Source organism: Struthio camelus, chromosome 19 (assembly GCF_040807025.1).
Source record: "Struthio camelus isolate bStrCam1 chromosome 19, bStrCam1.hap1, whole genome shotgun sequence".
Lineage (NCBI taxonomy): Eukaryota > Metazoa > Chordata > Aves > Struthioniformes > Struthionidae > Struthio > Struthio camelus.
The window spans coordinates 4,651,611-4,674,824 of NC_090960.1; the positions used below are offsets into that span (position 1 = coordinate 4,651,611).

Consider the following 23,214-nt stretch of genomic DNA (forward strand, 5'->3'; position numbering starts at 1 on the left):
GTGCATGCACACATACACTCTTTCAAGTATATCATATTCTATCTATCAGCTGTTTTGTTTAATCTGTCAAGGAAGTATCTCCAGTTGCTGTTCTCTTCAGCCTAGCACCATGCATATGAGACTTCAATCCACTGTTTGTTGATTCCATAAGAGATACCACCTCATGGCAGGTTTTTACTGTTGTACATACAAAATAATTCTGATATTTGTATCACTGTGCACGTTATATCCTATGTGGTAGAAAGCAATTGTAAGCAAGAACTCTTCTACAGGAGCTTAGTTTAAAGAACTTTATCTCAGTAATGAGGAGAGGATATCTATAAACTAAGACTTCCAGTTCTGTCAAGCAGGAGAAAGTATACCAGTTTTACTTTTTAAATATACCAGCTTACTAATGATCAGTTTGTCTTTGTGTTATTTACTTTCAGTCTGTTAAATATTCACCATTATGTATTTGCATCTCATAGGACCCATAATGCATGGCTGCTGAAGAGCTCCAGCTGAAACTTGAATTTTCTACAGGACTATATTTTCATAGCAGTAGATGATGATTCTACAAAATATAGGTACAGTGCCTCTTCTCAGCTCCCGCTACTAGAAGCGAATCTTACCACCCTCTAACTGAGCAAAACTAAAAGCTGAATTTTGGCATTTTTAATCTGTTTACTCTAGCTTCTTAGGCAGACAAAACTAGAAATAATTTGCCATATCCTAAAAATTCAAGTTAAATAGGATATATTTTTGAGAAAGCTAAATGCAAGTACAGTCTTACAGGACTGCTTTAGTCCAAATCATCTGACTCTAAAACAGAATATGGTAAACTATTTGATAAGTTGTTATTGCCTGTCCATTTGTATATAGCATTAACACAACTCCCTTTTGAAATGGATCAGTTGAAGCAAAACATTACCTGTTTGCACGTGGGTTTACACAGTTTTGAAAACAAGCACCATAACTTATAGCTCTTCCTAGTAGTAACTGCAAAAATGTTGCTGAGATTTAAAAATATATACATGTTCATATGCCCCCCCAGTAATTATGAATGCTGTCTACAGGCCCTCCAAGGCTTCAGTTCTTGTAGCTTATACGTACTTTTCCCAAGTACCTTCATAGCATAAGGTATTAGTCTTTTATATGCTTTGCTGTTAGCAGCCAGCACACAGCAAAATCAGCATCTTAATCACAAATGTAATATTGTGCACAACAGGTAGCCCTCCCTTGCTTAATATATACAAATTACTTGTTTTTGTCACTTTTCTTGTGGTCACTCTCTAACTAGCCCTTCCAGAGGCAACTTGAACCACTGACGTTGTTTTAAAGATCTTGTTCTGTGAGCTTTTCAGTCTCGTTATTTCTGGTTAATAATGTTAGTGTGTGTTTGTTTGTTTTTTTTTTTTTTTTTTACTCCAGCAATAAAACCACTACAGGTTTCAATATTCAGCTGTTCCACAAGTAAAGGGTAGCGATCACTTTGCTCACTTCACTAAAAAGCATCCACTTTGCTCCTTCCCTATGCGTTAAGGTCAACATTATCCCAGCCTCGCAAAGAAGGTAGAACTTTATTAGTTATCATTAAAAGTGCTTTATACCTTTGACGTGTCAAGCTGACAGACAGGTATTTTACAGTATAGTAGCCCACACACTATCCTCCAGTTATGGCAGTTCTCTTAAAAATTCCCATCATCTTACCCAGAAAGAGAACTGCAGTGATATTTACCACAAGTCTTACAAGAATGGGCTTTTGCTATACTGAAAGGAAGCCATCTGAAGTCTAGATTTCAATCTGTCTGCTTCTAGTTCTTGAAAAAAGGTGTCCTCATCGTTTTGCGTTATCATCGTCTGCAGTTGCTGAATTTCCTTTTCCATCTTTGATCTCAGTTCTCTTTTTGTTTTCTGCAGCATCTAAAGGATATACAGCGATTAGTCACAACACCCAAAGAGAAACCGTTTACACAAAACTAAAAATACTTACTTGTGCTTGTGCTTTCTCTCTGGTTTGGATTTCTTGGCGTTCTTGAGATAAAGCTTCTGCTAGCATGGAAAACTAAGCATAACAAATGTTTGAGTTGGAACTAATTAAAGAAAACAAGGGTTTTTTATTAAAGAAAAGAAAACAGGCCACCCCCATTGACTGTCTTGGATGCAGATTACGTTTACCTGATCTTTGTAATAGTTCTCCATAGACTCCAACTCATTCTGATGCTCTCTCCTTTGCTCAGCACGCTTCTCTTGAGCATACATTCTCAGGTCCTTCAGTCTTTGCTTCTGAATTTCTAAGCCTTCTTCAAAAAGGCTTTTAAATATCTGGCAACAATTAGAAGAAAAAAATGCAGCATAAAATAGCCCAGAAAGTTACAAAAGCTTGATAGTTTTTGGAAACACTAACATTCCTGAATAATAAGGTTTACAGTAACCTGCTTCATTTGAATAAGATGCTTTAAGTATACGTTTGTGTTTTCAGCTGCTCTATGCTCTGAATGGGTGATTACACTGAAGATGGGTCACTGCCCATGAAAAAGTTGACCATTATGTATCTAGTAATGGGGGTATGTCCACAGCTGAGCTGTATCTGTAATACTCAATTGGCTGGAGTTCTGATGTCAGTTCAGTCAGGTGAATAAGGAAGGGACTAGAAGAGCGCACATGTATCGACTAAGTTTTAAAAACACTTTGGAAGACGGGACAATACAGGCCAGAGTCTTCGAATGCACACTGTGGTTTTACAAGCCCCCTGCATTCTATTCTCTACCTTAAGGTCCTTCCACTGGATTTCCCAACAGCAGGAAATCCAGCCTGTACTCAGGCTTTTCTGTTCATACAAAGGAACGCTTAGTAGCTACACTGCCTATGCAGCTTGAGGCAAATAGTTCTCAAATCACTATAATGGATCACTGACCTTCTAGACCTGAGTTATAAAAGGTGAGAATGGTGCATTTACTGTTGCAAAATGTAATGAGTAAGTTAATTCTTAAAGAAGAGAAGTCGACTTCTCTCCTTAGTTCTCATGTACATCCCTAATGGGATATCACTGTCAAAAAGTCTACTTTAACAAACATGAACAAACAACAAAGCTGTCTTTTTTAATCACTTTAAGGGACTATTCAGATGACTTTCTTTGGCCAGCACCTACAGGAACAACTTCATCCTACTGCTTCTGAAAACTCCTTCCCCTAATTTCTCTTGCTACCAGCCCTCTCTTTCCATACTGATACCTGACCCTTTTTCTCCTTCCCTTAACCCTAGCAAGCATCCTTTCTTATTTTACAGTGGACTGCCCTAAACTGTGTCAGTGCTTCCAAAGAAGGAATCTTTTCATCTAGGACTTGGCTGACCAACCACTTAATCCTGGCTCCTGTGCTTTGTTTACTTAACTTGTCCTCTGTCTACTTGTACCATTATTTGAGCTACCACAGAGCAAGAATTCCACACCTGCAGACCAAGACATCTTTTACCTACCCTTTCTTCCCGTGTCCTGGCCCTCATCATCTTGGCACGCAGCTGAACCCGGTAATCGTCATAGTATTTCCTGGCTCGAGCAATTTGCTGGCGTTTTTCTCTGACTTTGTTTTGAGCCCATTTCTGTCGATAGATGCGTTGCTTAAATTCTTGCTAAATGGGGAATAATAGCCATAAGACCACCAAGCTTCCTGCAGGTATTGCTTCAGGCAAAGCTTTGCCAATTTCTACTAAGTAAATAGGGTCATTTACTGAGGAGCTTCTCCCTGCTCCAATTCTGCACTGGATTTATGGTTTGAAGCTTTAGTTGCCCCTGACTTAGCAAAGTAGTGCCATCAGCAGTGCTATGTAATTAAACACTAGCTACCATGGCAATGCTTAACAGTAACACCAGGAGCCTGAACTGTTTCTCCTCCTTGCATTTTCTTCAGAATTTGTTTATACTTTTATGTAATAATAATAATAATCCCTTCCCATGACCTCAGTAGCCACACAACAAACACATTGCATGGCATTTGAGACTAGAGCTACGCAAGAGACATAATACTGTCATAAAATAAGCAGCCACTTTCATTGGCTAGAGAAGTTGTATTCTAACTAGCTAGTTTCATGTTACATAATAAATACCATTCAAAGAACATACCAGTCTCTTGGTATGGTCTTGATCTTTTTTAATAATGTCAACAAGAAGCTCATGCTTCCTCAGGGCTTGTTGAACCTGGAGGTTAAAAAACAAAAGTTTTTTCCATTGTTCTGCAGGACAAATAATTGTATGTAGGTATTTTAGTAGAAGGGCAATGTTCATGTCTGCCAAATATTCTTTGCAGTAGAAAATTACCATGCATAAACTATCTATGACATACAAAAGTTAAAGGTAACTACAAAACTGTTTAAGAACTAGCACTTAAGCTTCCAAATGCTTTATAAAAAAAAAAAAAAAGTGGTCCTATGCAGTAGCAGAAAAACTAGCATAGGAGATGAACACTTTATTCAAGTGGCTGATGCAAATTTGAACCCAAGTGTCTAGATACATACACCCCTATTCTAACTAATCATGTCCTCCTAGGAACATCCTAGCCATTTCAAAAATTGCTTCCCCAAAGACCAGAAGATTATTGTTTTGGCTCAGCTTTACTCACTGTAGTTGTACATGATACCCTGTCAGGAAATAGAAACAAACGGTGCAATACATCTTTAATAGAGATATTACTGCAGCCCTGAGTTTTACAGAAACAAAGCTTTCCTAGAGACAGCATATTGTCAATTGAGACTGCTCAGATTTTAAGCCACAAAGTGTCTGTCTATGCTACTGCCGAGATTGTCAGCATAGTCCTTAAAATGAAGGAAGCTAAAGTCATATTTGTAACAGATAGGGAAGTTTAAGAGAAAGTGGTATCCATGGTCTATCTCAAAGCTGGGTTATAACCATCCTCTCATATTGCACGTCAGCTGTATGTGCCCTATGTTGCACATAAAAAAAATCAACTGGTTGTTTATCTAATAAAAACTGAAGGACTACTACTGATCTGTCAGAGGTCCTGTCCGTGCTGAAGCTAAGAGGTAAGAATAACACTCACTTCGTTTTGGAGTTTCAGTCTAGTTCTGTCTTTGCCAGAAGAAGCTGCCTTAAGTTGTTCAATCTGTGCGAGCTGCTGCCGCCACATTTTATTCATGGTGTGGTGGGAAACATGCAGGTGAGGAAACTCTTCCAGTAGCAGAAATAGGAGCTCATCATCTTTTACTTTCACTACAAGGTAAAGACAGATGTAAGCAATAAATTCCTGGAGAATACATTTAGTGGTAAATTCTTCCAGACAGCGTCAACCTAAGTTATGAAATATTTTACATTGAGCATTGTATGCAACTAACATGCTATTATTATAATGTCAGGCTAAACCCAGCAGAACATAGCATCGCTGTGTCAGTGCAGCAGCTGCAAAAGTGGTCCCAAGAAAGTCTGCAGCAACTTAAAACGCTGCCAGTACAGTAGTAGCGGTGACAGATTCAGGTCAAGTAAACAGGTGGATAGTAGACTAGTTTGTGAACAACCAGCTCATTCCCAGTCTATCTTTATGGCAATAAAAGATGAATGGGAGATGAAACAAATGCATATTTATCAAGTATATGCCCTTTAAATACTGAAAAATAAGGCACTGTACCTGTATATTTAGATGTGTAGGGGATTATACCATGAACTTTTATATACGTATGCAGAATGCTCTTTGCCAAAACTGAGCCTGTAATTTGTGTGTTGGCTGTTCTTAGAACATCACTTGCTCAGCAAAACTAGTGGCAGCATTAGCACTACTATGGCAGGGTCTTTCCCTACCAAAGAAGACACTGAAAGACAGAAGATAGCAACCGACAGATTCAGCTCTACCTGCACAAGGGTCAGCACCAGCCCACTCAAGCTAGAGGTCTAATTTTAAAACTGATACATGCTCAGAGAAAAAAAAAAAAAAAAAAAGCCAAGGTCAGAATGTAGGAGAGCAAAGACAGGAGTAGCAGTAATGGAAACAAGCCTTGAAAATAATCCAAGGGATTTTTAAGGAGGTAGCAGATGGGTCACAGTTTTGATTTGTGCATTAGTGGTTTACATTTACTTAAAGCATTATCTTCCCTAACAAAAATCCAGACATATGGAGGTCATAAGCAGGGGAAAATGCTACAGCTGACTGGTATATGTTGGACTGATGCCTTTATTCTTGGAGTTCAACACATGCTTTCAAAGGATGCCAGTTTTCCACCAAGTATAGTTTTGCAGTTCTTACTTGGGGCTGCTTTCTTTGGCTTCACAGTCCCTCGTTTTGGAATCCACTGGCTGTATTTGGGATTCCGAGGTGTGGTTTTTCTAGAATAAACTTTCACTGGCTGAGGCGTTTTTGGAGGTTCTTTAAAGATGTTTTCTTTGTATTCTTGTTCCTTAGGAGCAGATATAAAACAGATGGAGAACAGGTATGAGAAGGGAGAGACTGATTGATAGATCACATAGTTTGGCTATCAGAACTTAAAAAAGGCTTTGAAACTTTAGAGTGAGAACCCAGCCATACTGAATTTGATTCTCCAGCAGGCCAGAATCTACTAAATGCAGGTCAGGGTTCAAATGAAGGTTAAAACTCACTATTGCATAACCTCAGTTCTTCTGTAGCACTTACACAACAGCCTATGGACTGCTCCCACAAAGGTTACAAAAACAGATAGCACAGCCCACCTTGGCATGACCTAGCCTTTCAGCGTATGTTCCTTGCTGTCCAGGCAATGCATAAGTAGTGAGAACCCCTTTGCCAGATTAATAACATTAAACCACTTTAAAAATTATTTAATAAATAAAAGAACAGACTATGACAATGTAAAACTATTGCCTGCACCATACTAGAGGATCCAACCTTATTAACCTAGCTGTTTTGGGGGGGGGGTGAGCAAAGCACTCATCTGAAGAGCGACAGTTTCTCATTACTCAGACTTTTCTTGGACAGATCACTTACACAGAAAGGACACTAATACTGCTGTCTGAGTTCACATCATGTAAAGTTTAGACCTATCCATTGAAGCTATCTGCTTACTCACTTAACTTTACTTCTAAGTCAGAGTGTCTTGAAGTTATTACTCGATGTGAAAAGCAAGGTGATTAAGTTACCCCCCTAAGAGTAATACCTACAAGAGCTGGACTCTTAAACTGCTTCTCCTTAGGTACCTCAGGAAAATCTGTTCTTCTGTTTACCACCGCAGTAGCATATGTCATATACAGTTCTACATAACTATGACACTGGAAGTCAAGGCCATTTGTACCCCCTCAAACACATCCACAATGTCTGGACTGAATGCCAAGACAGATTTTTTTTTTTTTTAAATAACTAATTACTGTAGTGCATGACATACCATTTCCTTGGCTTTTTCTCTGAGCTTGGAGAGCCTAAGCCTCTCTCTAGCTTCATAAATTCTTAATTCATCTTCATAGGCTTTAGTCACCAGCTAGAAAATAAAGAGAGGACTTTGCTTGGATTTTACAGAAGAGATGACCAGTTCAGATGAGTGCCTCATGAACTTATTCAGTGTGTGTGTGTCTTCCTTCCCCCCACCCCTTTATCCCCCCAAATTTAGGGTCTACATCTTTTCTCAGCCATCTACAAATATAACATTACAAAATTCATGGAGTAGGCCAAATGCCACCAGTAAAGTAAGGACATTCAATTTTAACCTTTTTAACATAATTGTTGGTAAGAACAACTAAGAGGTCTAACCCAGCAGTTACCTTTGCTTTTATTCTTTTTTCATCCCTTTCTTTTTGCAATTGGCTGCCTATTTTCCCCATTTGGCCTTTTTCAGCTCTACAAAGCATATCTTGTAACCCAGAAGAACGTTGATGCTGAGATGGGGGTGAGGATGGAGAAAGAGAGCGTGGCCTGCTTGGGTACCTTTTTAGGTGCGGTGTATCTGTAAGGAGAGGTAAGTGATTTGGTGAGTATCTAACTTGAAACAAAAAAACCTCCTGCCAAACGTAAGGAAAAAACACCCCAAAACTAGCCAAATCTTTCCACAGCAGAGTTGAAAAGTTCAGCGCGAATTAATTCATAAAAAGCTGAAGCCTTTATACCTTCAGAGTCATCCCTCTACCCAAAATCACCTACTTTTTGGATTGTGTGATAGTAGAAGTGCCAGGAGATGGTCAAGATGGGAAAGCAAAAGGCAGCAAGACTATCTGAAGATCAGAGCCTGCCTATGAGCCAGGTTCAGAAACATCAGACCTCCATCTTGTAATATAGTATTGCACATGCTGATTAGATTGAGTTATGATAGTTTCATAGTCTGGTCTACATATAGCATGGTTTTATAATCATATTGCCACCAACACACAGTGCACCCTGTTTATAAGATACCTAGATGTACATGCTGTGTTCAGTACAGAAAAAAATACAGTAAAGGGTATTGTAAACAGGCCCTCATTTTAGGATCGTGGAGTACTGTTAATGAGTTTGTCTGTTCTGTACTCTTTCCACCTAATTTCTGTACATTTTTTTTTTTTCCCCCCTCCAGTGCAGCTCTGTTTGCCTTTTACTTCTAGTGATATTTCAGCATAGTTTTTTGGGTGTTTAACAGGAAGTTGGTTGTAATTCTGTTACTGCTGCTCAGGTTTGGATCTAAGAAAGAAAACGCAAGTGAACTAATGGCAATACAAAATCTTCTGGCAAAATATCCATCAGGTCAATGTATCTGCTTTACATGAATTAAAAAAGTTTTGTGGATGTTCCTTTCCATCCCAATACTTAAGTACCATAGGAAACATCATTACCTAGCTGAGTTTTCCTTCTACGATAATCCATGACACTGTCACTGTGCTGAGAAAGGTTATCTTCATCTGTCAACTCTTCTCTGGTATGCTCACCCAAAGCTCTCTTTAACATCTATAGAATAGATTTTTTAGGGGTCAGCTTCAGTAGGTCATTCCATAAAATTTAGAATTTAGATGTTAATTACAGGTTTCCTTTTCATCAATACTAAATTTATGTTCTTGTTTTCCACAATCATTACCAAGGCTAGATTGCTCAGACACCATAAAGAAGAGATCGTCACTTACTAGATCTAGTTCATTTAACCTGCGAGAGAGTTTTTCTGACATTTCATGTAGATCTTGCTCAGATAATTTTTCCTTTGTCTTTCTGTGGGAAATAGACTCTTCAAGTGAGTCTGTGGGAGAGTTTACATATCTGCTAAAAGAGAAAATGGATGCAACACATCTCATTTCTATTAAAAATAAACAAAGACAAAACTTAAAGACAAGCATTACCTCATACAATTCCAGCTCACTTTTTGCATGACTGCGTTTTTATGGGATTAAGTAAAAGCTGTGTAAATGACTTAAAGTATATGCCAGTTAGGAGAAACAGAAAAGATTTCTATTATAAGTGATCTTTCACTGCCTTGCGACCAAGAAGGAAGAGACGTTATCAGAGAAAGGAAAAAAAACAAGGCGGAGAGGGAAGTACACTAGAGCCTTACCTTTGTTCAGTACCAAAAAAAAAACCCACGAACTTGCCTTTTCTTTCCAGGCAGGTATCTTGATTCAGATCCTGTAGTTTGTGTTACTTGTTCAGTGCCTAGTGAGAGTTCTTCGTGTAAGGGGGAAGTGGATGGGGAAGTTCCATATACCCAAGAAACCTGGAAGAATGAATGAGAGAGTAAGCTAAAATTCCATTAAGATTTCCAAGGTAAAGCTCAGAAATATCACAAATTATAGGAACACAGAGATCTTACTACAGCCTTTCTAGGACAACCATATGATCGTATATGTTAGTAGAATGGTAAATAACAATATTGAGATCTGCAGAAATCATGGAATGAACATATTGGTAGGAAACAGGAATTAGTATGGAGTTTCATAACACATTCATTTAAACATCACAATAATTGTGTCATTTCTCACACGAAAGGATGAGATTGTCGTCATTTGGTATCTGAGTAGCTGCCTAAAGGAACTGGTATTAGGTAGCGTAATACTTTCCTCCCTCAGCCAAACAGATATTAGAGATATCTAGAAGAGCTCAGAAATGTGTGAGCTCCTTCAAGCTCTGAGCTGAGCCAAACAACCTGGAACTTTTTTTCCTCCCCTCTAATTCTATGTTCTTGAGAACTGCACTAAAAGGAGGACTGGTGAAATTTTAGGATAGAGGCTTAAAAATATGAACGAGACCCTAAAAATAAAAAGGTCAGGAAACTATACTCATAGCTGAATTGCAGAATCTATGCCTTAAAGAGAAGCAGAAAGACAAAAAACATTACGTGGCATAGATTTTCTCTTGTGACCTCTTAAGCTATCTCAAAAACAAACAAAAAGTCCAACACACAGGAGGCAGTATTAACTATGTACGCTATATTAATAGCGGGGGCTCAGAGCGCAGGAGGAATGTAGTATTTGATGGCCCACCAGCTCTCCATTTGAATGTCAGAATACTGGCTATTGAAAGTAGTTTCCTTAATTTTAAGAAGGAAAGTCCATGCTCATTTTAGTTAATAAACATCTAATCCACTTCCCTTATTAATGCATAAGTTCTATCTGTTCCTCTATTGTTTGACTGTACAGGTGACAATCTAGTGCTCTAGCATAAGAGTCTAACTTCCACTCTGTTTCAAACAAAGCTGTCAATTCTAAGTGAAATTTTTTTGTACGTATCCTTTTATCCATTAGTAACTCCTTGTGTCCAGCGACAGACAACAAATGTAAAAGCTGTTGACAACACTGGAACAAGTGAAGTCTGAGTACCTCTTGTGGTTGCAGAAGGCAAAAAGTGTTTTCTAGAGAAGCAAATTCCTATACAGACATGCTTTGAGTGGAACGGCATCTGCCAATCAGTGTGTACGTTTTGCATCGTTCTTTTTTAAAGGCAAAGGAAGACGCAAGGAAAGATATGAAAGAATACAGCCAAGGCAGTTCAGCAATCTTTAAAGGGAGCAAAATCAGAATTTTACTGGAGTCTGAACAACCCCAGAAAACCAAAATTGTCTTTCTAAATTAGAATAGCAAAACACTTTAGAGAAGGATAGCTAATACACTTTAACTTTAAATAGAACCAAGATAACTAATAACTGGTTCTTTGTGATAAATGAGAACGCTAGAAACTGACATTTATACCTCTTAGAGCAAAACATCTCCTTGAGAAAGAACTAATGTGGTTTATAAACTGTATGCAGTCATAGTCTAAACAGCACTATTTCACATTGTACTGACATAAGTGAGAAGGCTAAAAGCAGATTTTAAAACCCCTAAAACTTCCACAAGATAATGGAAGAATTAAATGGAAGTCCCAAAGTACTGTCTTAACTTCTACAAATAAGGAAAAGATGCAACAACTACCTTTGCCACATTGTCCTCAGCACCACTTGAGACCGCCTTGTCTCTCACTGCAAAAGCAAATGACATAAAAGCCTTAGTGGATGGCATAGGCTGCATTGTGCCTACTGATTTGAGAAGCAGATGTGATCACCTGTGGAACTAAATTATTCAGAGAGAACAGGATGACAAAGCAATTGTAGTTACACAGTTGTGATATATATCCACTTTAGTAATTTCTTGTAAGCTTTGAATTTGCAGTGTCATGGGAATGCTATGGAAACTAGAAAGGTAACCAGGGTCTCCTTGGCAACAGAGAAAAATACGCACTGAAAACTAGCTTCTAAGCCTTTTCTACAATAGGAACGTTTTACTGCTTTTTCCTCAAGCTGAAAAAGGCTTTTTGGGCCGTGTTTAGAACGATTCTGTGCTCAGAATAAGCTCAGCCATAGCCATTATCAGGTAGAATCAATTTCTGTAGCACAGATGAATCTTAATGGTATTAACTAAGAAAGGATTTTAACTGCAGACACAGATTATTCTTCTCCAGCGCAGTAAATAGCTTGAATTTAATCTATTTTGTTTCCCTGTATCAGTTAAGAGAAATTTGCTGTGTGCCCAAATAGCCACCTTTACAAGCACTAATAGTTTCAAAGCCCTGCTGCTTGTATTGCTATTAAAATCAAAAGCAACATTTGACACTTAGAATTGCCCTACAGGAAGCAAAATTCTCTCTCACCAGGGATTTTCCTTGACAGAGGAACACCTCCAGAAATGCCTTCAGATTTTTGTGCAAGTGATGCCTCAAGCTGAAAGAAAATGCAGGAGTTTTCTGTGAATTCACAGGAGAGTTTTGACAGGAAGGTCATACAATAGGTTTGTCTGCATTTGGAAATAGATGTTGCTTTATATATATATAGTTTATTGTATTGCAAATGATATTGTTATAGTGACCATAGATAAATACATGGAACACACACATCTCAGATTAACTTCTTGTCTAGACATCCCGTGAAAAATGCATTCACAATCCAAGTTTGTGTAATACACTCGGAAAGTAGATCAAACCTGTTGATATGAAGACAAATTCTCACCGACACATTCCGAACTGTACTTCAGAGCCCAATTACTCACATTCTACAACTACACTAGAAGAAGGTCTTAAAATGAAAGCAGAATAAATAAAACCAAAGGATAGGTTTCTACTTACTGTAGGAGTTTCCAGTCCTTTACTGTTAACCAAAGTTGCTGACTGGCTGTCAGAGCTTTGATAATCTCCCCCTACAGGATAAGGGGGCCTGGTTTCAGAAGGCTGAAACGGTGGTAGCAAAGGAATAGCTTGGCGTATAGGCTCCCCAAGCTTTTTAGCACTGGAACTTAAACTCTCTTTGTGACATTCAGTGGTATGAACAGACTCTGTTGATCCTTAAGAGAAATATGAAAAACTCAAAGTTTATCTATGAAAGCAGACTAGACTAAGCAAGTTCATTTTGTATATTTCCCTTACACATTAGATGGAAGGTATCTAACAGGTATCTTTGTTGGATTACATAAGAGTACTGTACAATCTGTGTGTCTTACTATGATACTTTTCTTCTGTGTTTAGAGATAACTATTGCAGCCCCTCCCCTATTACATTGTTTTTTTTGTTTTTGGTTTTTTTTTTTAAATAAGAGCATCACATTTATTTCACAAGTATAGAATGAATATACTGCTCTCAAAAGCAGTAGGGCTTACTGCATGGGGTGTAGCTATGTGCATTCACAGTATTTAAAAAAAAAACTTTAGATTTGCTGCCTTTTTGCAGAAAATCTGGTACTTTAGACACATGTCAAGGGATACCTGACTATGTGCAGGATGGGATTTCCGAGCATGGACAGAGCCATAATTGGCAGAGGCCAAGGACACCGAAAAAGATGGTTGTCACCTGCCAGAAGGATTCACCCAGCCCACAGTCTATCCATAACTGTCCAAGAACAACATGAAAGCCATCTATAGAACATGATTTCAGATGCAAGGAGCCTCCAAGAACGCTTAACTTTTAGTATTTGGTTAGTTGAACCACAAAAGAAGCGTCTCCACAACCTAGCTAAGTAAAAATAACCCAGATCATGCAAATTCCACTCCGTTGGATACTAAAATATAAAGGCCCAAAGTTTCTGAAGGTGTTTCTTGTTTTGTTTTTAATAGCTACAGTGCTTCCATCTACGGCTACGGTTCTCCCCTGCCCCTAGTCAAAAGGGGTTAGGTTAGATACCAGAAGACTGGATACTCATGATATTCTTTCTTTTTACAAGGGCTCTTTTATTTTGGACAACTGTCTAGATAATGGTACAATGGCCTCTGAGTGTTTAGGTTCTTCTGTTCCCTCAGAATTGCCCATTTAGACTCGTAAAAATTCAAGGAACTGGCATTCTAGAAGTAGCGTTTAAAAAGATCAAATCAAAACTCTAATGCGTCTTGTTATGAACTGTTTATTTAGGTAAGATAAATTGTGCTGCTGCTTTCATCTGCATATCTGATGTTCAAAAGCTGTGGACTGTTCCTTTTGCTTCTAACTTCGAGTGAAATCATACGTATACGTGCCTATGCAGAAACAAACATTAAAGAGACTCAAGTTTGAGGGAAGTTTCAAACCAAAGTGAGGTTTGATTTCGTTACTTTACTCATGTATTTACCAGAGTCCATTGATACATTTTAAAGACTGCTTCTAAAGCAACAGTTTTGATAATGCACCTCCAAAGCCTAGAAATGTTACTACAGAGTAGTCTTAAAAGCGTATCTAATTACTGAACTCACCTTCCTCCTTCTCAGAAACCAATTGAGCGGGATTCCCAAGTCTAATTAATTCACTAGTAGATCCTGATCCATCCACATCACAAGGTTGAACAAAAGTTTCCGACTGAGACCTAAACAGAACATAAACCAGTAAAATGTATTTATTCTAAAAGTCTTTGCCTCTTTAGTCCACAAGATGGAGCTACAGAAGAGTCCTAATTCTACTTCAGTTAGCTAGCTAGTATCCTTCAGGAAACGAGACCAACTTTCACAAAACAAACCAATAAAGACAAGTCTAATGTAGTTTCACTAAAATGCAGTCATTTAAAACTAGCAAAACAAAAAGCTTTGAGCTCACTTTACTCCATGTGTAAAGTAAATTCAAGGGAAAGTAAAAGCCTTTAACATTCTTCATGAGCAAAAAAATTCTGGATCTAATTTTAGCCCTCTTGCTGCCCAGCAAGAGGAGAAAGTTACATCACATTCCATTTGACTTATGTAATCGGTATGTTTCCTACTTGCATAGTATTAAAAATATACTAGCTGTTCTACAGAAGTGCAAAGAGATAGTCAATCACTGCGTCAAGGCAAATATTCATAATTCTTCTTACCCTTTAATAACTGATGAGAGTTTTGAAGGCAGTGCAAGTTCACCAGCATCACTTTCTAGCTGCTCTTGAGGTGCATTTTGAATTTTGTTATTAGACAGAAAATGTGCATCATCTGTTAATAATCAAGATGCATTAGTTTTCAGGAAAACTACTCATACCTAATAACTAACAGTTATTATTGCTGATATCATCAAAAACATCTTAAGACTAATACAACATTATAATGGTGATATCTAAAATACGTATTTTTAAGGAGTCATCTTTGACTCCTTAAATTTTGGAAAACGATACAACTATCGTATACCGTATTGTTTCAACTACAAAGTCCTTTATTCTTCCTCAAAAGAATTAAATCCTGTACTTAGAAAAATCAGAGCCACTAACACTTACTGGGTAGCACTACTGGCAGAAGTCTATGAGAAAAGGAAAGAAGTAGCACAAGCGCTGAGGATTGCTACCACCTCCTTTCTGCCCTTCACAGTGAAGCAGGACAGGTAAAAATTAGTCTCAGCCACCAAGCGCTCTCCCCCTTCACTCACAATGCGCAACAGCCAGTGGTGACAGCTCTTATCAGCTAAGGGACAGGAAGACCAGCACTCAGTCTGCAGCAGCAAGGATGCCTCTGAAGGCTTGACTACCTTCTCTTCCCCTGTTTACAATTTTTCCTCAAAATAGTTCCTGCTATGAATCTGACCCCCCCCCCCCAAGACCACCTTCACAGGGAAGTTGAAACCATCACCTCATTCCCCGGTTTGGCTCCTAGCAAGTGAAAGGGAGGTTTGTTCACTGTTCTAATTAGGAGTCAAATACTCCCTCCCCTCACTCCCAAACATCAGTCATTTGACTTACAAGTTTAAAAAAAACATACTAATAGAATCTGGAGTAGCCTTTTGCCACAAAAATGAAGCAGAAAGTATATTCTTGTGTGTGCGTGTGTGTGTGTGTATACACACCCCCCCCCCCGACACACACACACCTTTTAATAAGTTTTTTGGTGGGGGGAGGAAGCAACTTCTCATCATTGTTGCTTAAGAAAATAATGAATGCAAGTACTCAGTTTGGCTACTGAGTTTTTCCCCTTGTGGTCAATTTCATTCTCTCCTCTTCTCCATTGCCTAGGTTATAAATAAGGCAAAAAGACCAAGCAACTTTGCTGCGTTGGAAACGCTTTGTTTGATCTTGTGCATCCCAAAATAAGGTTCCACAAAGCTCACATTTGAAGTGGCTATAATTCCCTCTAGTTGCTAGTGAAGAGGAAAGGGACAGTTCTCCTCTTATGGGAGCTGTATTCCATCCATGAACAAAACGAACTGTGGTCATGAGAACCTAATAAAGCCCTCAGCAAGCTAACTTGATAGCAGACAAGTTATCAAACGTAAAAAGATGCTGCCCATAATAAAGTAGCATGACATAATACCTTGAACTGGGACGTCCATCCACTCACCTCCATTCTGAAAAGCGGCTTCACTGACTTCTTCTGTAAGATACTCTAGCAAACCATCAAATATTTCAAGGAGGTTTCTGATAGATTCCCTTTCTCCTTTCACAATGTTCTCACCTTAACAGAAGGTTAATAAATTAGTACTTCACAGAAGGGGGGAAAAAGAAAAGTAACAGCAAACAACAACAGCTTGAAAGTCTTCAAGAGTTTTATGGGAAAAACTGCTTGGAAATCTTCTGAAGATTTCAGCTCAGAAGACAGCTGCATGTATATACAGATGTATGGCTACATCTGTAAGGGTAAGATATCTTAAAAACTTCCTAAGAGTTTGTATTTTCAGCTCTAATAATTGAAAGCTTATTGATGCTACACTTGCTTCCATTAAAAACAACAACAAAAATCAATGTTAGAAATGGTACACTTGATTCTCAGGAAAAAGAGAAAGCTAGCAGAGAAGGCTGTTGAGAATTAACCTACATTGTGGTTGCTTCAGTAGTTGTACTATAGCCAAACCAATCTAGAATTTCCACCTTCAGTTTTTCAGAGATATTTGATATTTAATACTATTTTCTTGCACATGCTTGCTACAGAACAAACTAAGTCTGTTGACAGGCAGGCAGGAGTACAAATACCAGCCATTCTGTACAGACAAAGTATTTCTTGCTACCTTGGTATCAAGCACCCTGTTTCACCTCTGTAGGCTAGGCTATTTAAGGCTATGCACATACTACCCCAAATGAATGAAAACTGTGTGAGAAGGACACAGTTTTGTTTTTTGTTTCCTTTTTTGTTGTGACACAAAAATTTGTGTGAGAAGGACAAATACTACATGGGCCAAGTTTTTACACATAGCCTCTTCAAAATTCAATATCAAGTACTAAATTCAAGGCTCATGTTTTAAAGCCCAGTCTCCGAACTTGAACTGCAGTCAGGAAAATACTGAGCCAACAACAGACTTCAGGTAACATTTAAGCAGGCAAGTGAAGTATGATTGTTAACTTTCACACTTCCTATAAGGTTTGTGTTATGCAAGAAGGCTTCTATTTATTCTCTGCTTGCTGCCTAAATTTATAACCTGATGTCCAAGGCAAGGGCTCAATGTTTTGCAGATATTCATTACAGGTATAAGATTCTGCGCACAGGTATGAAAGTGTGCTCGATAAGATACGGTTCTTTATAAAATGTTGAAATCAAACCAAAGATATGTTCAGCTGGTACCTGTGAACATTAATGCGAGTACTCACCAGTGATGTGTGACAAGCTGACCTGCAAGTAGTCCAATGCCAGAGAATCTATCACTGCCTGTATATTATGTGCATCATCTTCTTGGCTTCTAGGGGTCGCTATGAAATCTGTTTAAAATAAGCAATATATTATAGGTTACCTAAATGGATAATATAACTGCAGATGTTTCAGCTAACCTACTTTTTAATTTTCACTTACAAATTAGTATCTTTTAATATCTTGAATACTGATAAGAAGCCCAAAGATATAGTCCTAAGAAAGCTTGATTAGATACTGACTACAAACTTAGAAAAGTCATTCAAAGATGCAAGGATTTTATCAGCTGAAATAAATAGAGACTAGTAAAGTATTTTTTCTCCTTCACTCCTAGCATGCACAGGTGTGCACACACACATCTAGTTCAGAACACCAAATTGGAATTAGTTTGTCTCCTTTCTTCCCGTATCAATAACCAGCAGCACTGCAGTGTGTTCTAATCTTAATTTGGAGCAGCATTATTTTTAGTTTTGGGCATGTATTCAACAGGTTTTCTACCTCAATTAGCTTCCAGTTAATTCAAGGCTATTAAAATCTTCTAGAACAAGAAGTCTTGACACTTCCCAAACGCACACAGTTTACCCTAAAGCAAACACAAAGACGTAGTTGTATGGCCCTTGCTTAATTGGTGTCACTGAAATCAAATGGAGTTGGGATAAACAGGATTTATATCATAGCCTATCACTTAAGGGCATATAAATATCAAGCATTTATTAGAATAGGATTCTGCATTAACACTTATTCAAAATGAGTAAGCAAGTTCACACCCTTTACAAGTATTGTACCTATGTATACATTCAAGCCCTAGTTTACTTTAGAAAAAGGTGTCAGTGTAGCCATACTAGTAAATGCTCCTCATAGCTGCAGTTCATAGCAGCAAAGAAACATATTTGGCCAGAATAACTTAAGTCTGCTTGGAGGATCCCGGTCTTGATGCGTATATCTTTGGAAGGATACAAACACTGTAAAACCCATACATCTGTAATGAACAGTCTATGCCATCACGTTTCAAGTGAGAGAACTAGAAAAGACAGCATAACATCATAATCAATGTTTTCCCTTCTAGATCTTCAAGTTAGACAAGCAACTGACTTAAAAATATATATGTATAATTCATATCAAAATTAACAGGGACATCGAAATAGACCAAATAAGGCAGCCTCCCTAGTATTAGCTTATGATAATCCTTTAGGAAAATAGTGAATTCACATTTAATGTTGAAATTGGGGAGGGGGAGGGGGGGGTGGAGAAAAAGATGTAACACTACACGATAATCATTTCCCCACTGCATGTGTTTTAAGAAAACACTGCTGTTAAAAGCATGACCCTCGGAAGATAAAAAAATAGTTTCTGACGTGATTCCCTTGACCTTGTAATAAAGTCAATGTAAAAGGTTTGCATCCCAGTTAAATTCACTGGAGACCAGAACAAGAAATTTTGCTTATATTATACCCTCATTGTCTTTGTAACACTTAACAACCATTTCACAGGTACCTACTACCATCAGCTTCATCCCTAAACCCTTTTACTACAGTGGGTTTGTCTAGGATAGGCCAAGAAGTTCTAACAGAGAAACTACTAGGTCTAAGTTCAAAACAGACAAGATGGACTGTTATCTGAATAGTCAGCCCCTACAGTTGACAGCATTATATCATCCAAATATTCTGCCACTACAGTAATCAGCCATCCACGTTAAATGCAGTATGCAACACTTGCATGTACTTAAAAGCATTAGATTACTCTGCCTGCAAACATAGTTCCAAGTTCACCTTGATTTTGGTCGTTACTGAATATATATGGGGGAGAGGGGGAAAAAGCAGATTTAGAAATTAATGTTCCCACCTGGTACTTTTTCTCCTAAAATTGATTCATAAAGACGAACGAACACATCAGCACCACATTCCGAAAGCTGCTTTATGTGCTGGTTTATGTGACAACTCCTTAAAAGATCATTGGCGATATCAACCCAGGCTGTTAAGAAAGAACATTAATGATGAAGCTAAGAGACAGGAATATAAGACATGGTTAATTACAATGAAAAAGGTATAGGGGACTTAAGACTAATCTATCTGCTTGTGACTCTGCAGTATCTGGTGTATCCCAGTCATGCCACCTGATCATCCAGACTAGAGAACCTGTTAGAATCCACCATTACACTTTGTCCCGTGCCCCAGATAAAGAGCAAGAAATTATACACGCCAGCACCTCATTCAAGTACCTAGTCAGGACACAACTCGACCTGAGAGCTGTAGGATACTGAGGTACCACAGTTAGACAGTTTTTTCTTTACTGACAGATAAATGGAAACCAAATTTTTCTCTTGACTGCATAACAAGGAATTCCAAACCTTGAAAGACTTATCTCCAGCATCAGTAAAATATTGACACGTATAAATAACATTTTTCTATAATTTGACCGGTGATACCAAAAGACCTTTTCACTCAAACCCATCCTTTGCATTACTTTCTCACTGACATCCAATGCTAGGGTGATGAGAGTTCAGAATTTGCCCTTCTGCTAGTCAGGGCATCTTTGAGGACATCATAAATTTAAGTTATAGGTTTTTAAGTTAAAAGCATAACCTGACAATCTAGATGGAGGGAAAAAAAGTCTTTAGCATCGCTTCATCAAGAACTAGAAACAACATACACTTTTTGGAAGAACATGAGCTGATCTCTTACAAACCCAATTTCCTGAATATCCTTGGCAATGGAAACACTGCTCATGTAAATATTCATCATTAAAACTAAATCCTAGGACTGCTTTTATTATTTTGCTGTTCAGGTATTACAAGCATATGAAACTGCCCCCCCAAAGTCTCATGATATGTTGAGTGCAATGAGAAGCATGTGCATATGTAGACTATCTTTTCCAAAATTTTCTCTTTAAAAGTAATGAATTCAGAGTGGTTTAGAGTACATGTTTCCTCTACAGTTTTCCTTGCCACACACTGCAAATAATAACTTGAGGGAAAAAAAAAGTTTTCATATGTCTGTTAGTCTATGATTTTTTGAGATTTGATCTTCCCCTACATATTCATTTAGCAAAGAAAATATAATTTTTAACAAGTATTATCAAGGACTTTAAATTGCTAGAAATGGGATAAGACATCTGTGCAAGAAAAAAGAAGTACAGCGTTACTACTACAGATACTACCGTGTCCCGCTGTTTTCCTTGTGTACACAGAGGAATTACATTTCCATCTATCACCCCTTCACTCTGTTCCAAGAGACACCTTACCCTCACACTTTGTTTTCAGGTGCACAAAACATTAAAGTAATATCTTCTACAGTTCAGGCTGACAGGTTCTAGAAAACTTAAGGTTACCCTTTATTTCCAGCTTAAAAGAATCACTAAAGAAAAAGGAGGGAAGGGACAATAAAAAGCATAAAAAGTCACAAAACAAAAAGGGAAATCGTAAGGGAAAATAAGCATGAATAAAGTGGAGGCGATTAGCGAGCAGCAGAAAAGAGACCAAAGGGAGGTGAAAAGGCTACTTCTCACCCAGCTCCCACCTGTAGAGCACGAAGGTCGGCCACCTCTCCGGCACCCTCGCCCGCCCCACCACTAGGGAGGCCCCTCGGGCTGGTGGGGACGCGCCACGACCTAGCCCAGCGGCGGGTAGGGTAGGGCAGGGCAGGGCAGGGCAGGGCGAGGGCAGGGACCGGGGAGAGGCGCCCCACGGGTCAGAGAAGGGCGATCTCCTCAGGAGCTCCCTTCTCTGGCCCCCCTACCTGTCTCCTCAGAGCTGCCCATGGCGCGGTCGCGCGAGCGCCCGGTGACAGCACCTCACGCACCCTAACGGACCAGGGCCACTGCCCCGCCCCGGGTAATTTAAATAGCCCCTCTCTGTGTCCCGCGCGTTGATTGGGCCGTCTGTGCAGGAAGAGGCGGGGTCTCCCGCTGAAGGCCGTCGCGATTGGCTGCAGCTGGGAATGGTCCGCCCCGGGCCCGCCTCCGTTGGCGTTGCCGTTGCGGGTTGCCTAGCCGCTGGTTGCCGTGGAGACGGGGAGGGGGTGAGGCGCCTGGGCCTCAAAGCGACGCCGCATCGAGGATCACGTGGCCCGGACCTTGCTTCCCCCCCTTCCCCCCGCCCCGTGCCGCTTCCTTCCTGGCGCGCGGGGCTGTTGGTGGCGAGGCGCTGGCGGGGGTGGGGGTGTCTGCGGCCCGCGCGTTCGCGCATGCGTGGAGCCCGCGGCGCGAAGGGGGAGGGGGCGCTGCTCCGGCGCGAGGAGCCGCCGCCGCTTCCTTCCCTCAGCGTCGTCGCGGGCGGCGGGTGAAGGACGCCGGGCCGCGTCGGGGGAGCGCCTCGGTCGGCGAGGCAGGCTGGCGGCGTAAAATGGCGGTGTAATAAAAAAAAACTGCTTTTAACTCGGGCTCGGTTCCGCGGGCGGTTGGGGAGGGTTTGTTGAAGCGGTTCCGCCCTTAATCACCCTGAAGTGAGGTGATTTCTTCCCCCCCCCCCCCGATTTTCACAGAATGAGGAAGGAGGGCCGGCTATGGCAGGCGGGGTGGAGCAGGGGAAAATTCTAGCTCTTGACCTTGCAGGGCCGGCCTCGGGGTTGTTTGCTAAAAGGTGGAGGTGGTGGTTACGTTAGAAGGGTTAGTGTACAGTTTGTACAGTTGGGGAGTTTGGTTTAAATTAGCAGGTGGTGTAGGTCTGCTTGGGAGATGGCAGGTAATTTGATGACTTTCCTGGATGTTAGGAGTGCCAGAACCTTTATTAGAATTATGACTTAGAAGGTTTCGTCCTGTGAAATGTACTGTACAATTAGCTGCTAGTTTACAAGATTCTAGAGGCCTTTGATGGTGAAAATGTATTTTCTTCCTTACAAAGCACATGTGTACAGCGCTGCTTAGGGATTCTGGAGTTTCCATGTTGCCCCAGGTCTTGCAAAACTAGAAATAATGGTGCCTTAAACTCCTGGAGTACGTAGAAGCAGCTGAGATCTCAGTGATGACTGTAAGAACAAGGGTAGGCAAGTAAACACCAGGGGTAATGATGGCTTTAACGGTCCAAGGACAGATAATTGGTAGATACATAATCTTAACGCACGTTTATACCAGTTAATCTGATAAAAACAAAAGAGCTTTTGGGTATATAAAAACGGATGTCAATACTATTAATACTGAAACATGGATTTCAGTTTCATACATACACAGCTCTGCAAGCCTCTTTTACGTTGCATGTATTGGCTCAAAGAAAGACGGGAACAGAGGAAAATAAACAACATGTTTAACGTAAAAGGATGAAAGAAAAATGAGGAAGTTTTTTTCCCCCCAAAGAGGAAACTGAAGTTACTTGCAGTCTAAATGTGTGCAGCTGGCATGGAGACTATGAGAGGTTCTGAGGGCTATGTTTCTTTAGGTGAAATTGTGTGGATTTACGTAAAAAGTAACATGTATGAGGAAGAAACAGCTGTAGCTATACCTAAAAAAAAAAAGATAGGCCTAGCTTAGGTGTTGCTTTTGAGGGTCAGTCATGGAATCATCTACTACTGTTCCTTTAAAACCTTGCTCCAATCTTAGCAGCAATCAAAAAATGAAAAACAATCATTAGGAAATAATACAAGACAAAACAAAAACACCATCATGCTTTCATTATGTAAATCTATATGGGGGCCCAGATTTTGAATTCTATGTGGGTTTCTTGTCAATAAAGTGGCAAGGATTATCCAAAGTGCAGAATTGCTTTTAAAGGAGAAATAATTAGATTGCACCTCTGACTTGGAAAAGGAGTAACTGAGATTAATGTCCCGAAAGGGTATAGATAAGGTGGATAGGAAATTATTATTTACCATTTCTGACAATTCACTTTGCTA

At 39.5% G+C, this 23,214-nt stretch overlaps 1 protein-coding gene across 6 annotated transcripts; it reads right to left on the reverse strand.

Annotated features, from left to right (window-relative positions):
- Positions 1–1,377: 1,377 nt before the first annotated feature.
- On the reverse strand, positions 1,378–21,532 carry CEP95 (centrosomal protein 95). Of its 6 annotated transcripts, none has more exons than XM_068913757.1 (21): positions 21,127–21,532; positions 19,235–19,363; positions 17,356–17,463; positions 16,088–16,228; positions 14,671–14,782; positions 14,081–14,190; positions 12,492–12,706; positions 12,021–12,090; positions 11,306–11,352; positions 9,491–9,612; positions 9,032–9,164; positions 8,747–8,858; positions 7,709–7,890; positions 7,336–7,428; positions 6,228–6,378; positions 5,034–5,203; positions 4,100–4,174; positions 3,457–3,579; positions 2,158–2,304; positions 1,973–2,044; positions 1,378–1,902 (listed from the first exon to the last, which is right to left on the reverse strand). In XM_068913757.1, exons 1-21 carry the CDS (start codon positions 21,146–21,148, stop codon positions 1,726–1,728), a joined length of 2,511 nt encoding a protein of 836 aa, XP_068769858.1. In that variant the 5' UTR covers positions 21,149–21,532; the 3' UTR covers positions 1,378–1,725. The 6 variants fall into 6 exon arrangements, with proteins under 6 accessions (XP_068769858.1, XP_068769853.1, XP_068769859.1 ...); XM_068913752.1 differs by having other exon boundaries at positions 3,457–3,609; positions 21,127–21,525; XM_068913758.1 differs by having other exon boundaries at positions 9,032–9,161; positions 16,115–16,228; positions 21,127–21,523.
- Between the last annotated feature and the right edge of the window lie 1,682 nt (positions 21,533–23,214).

Bases quoted from the DNA above. Each gene is read 5' to 3' on its own strand.
- CEP95 (XM_068913752.1), bottom strand. From the start codon at position 21,148: ATGGGCAGCTCTGAGGAGACAG. The intron at 7,891-8,746 runs GTAATGATGTTT...CTCTCCTTACAG, and splicing joins TAGAAGGAAAACTCAGCTAG to ATACACCGCACCTAAAAAGG. The intron at 4,175-5,033 runs GTGAGTGTTATT...TTTAACCTCCAG, and splicing joins GACTGAAACTCCAAAACGAA to GTTCAACAAGCCCTGAGGAA.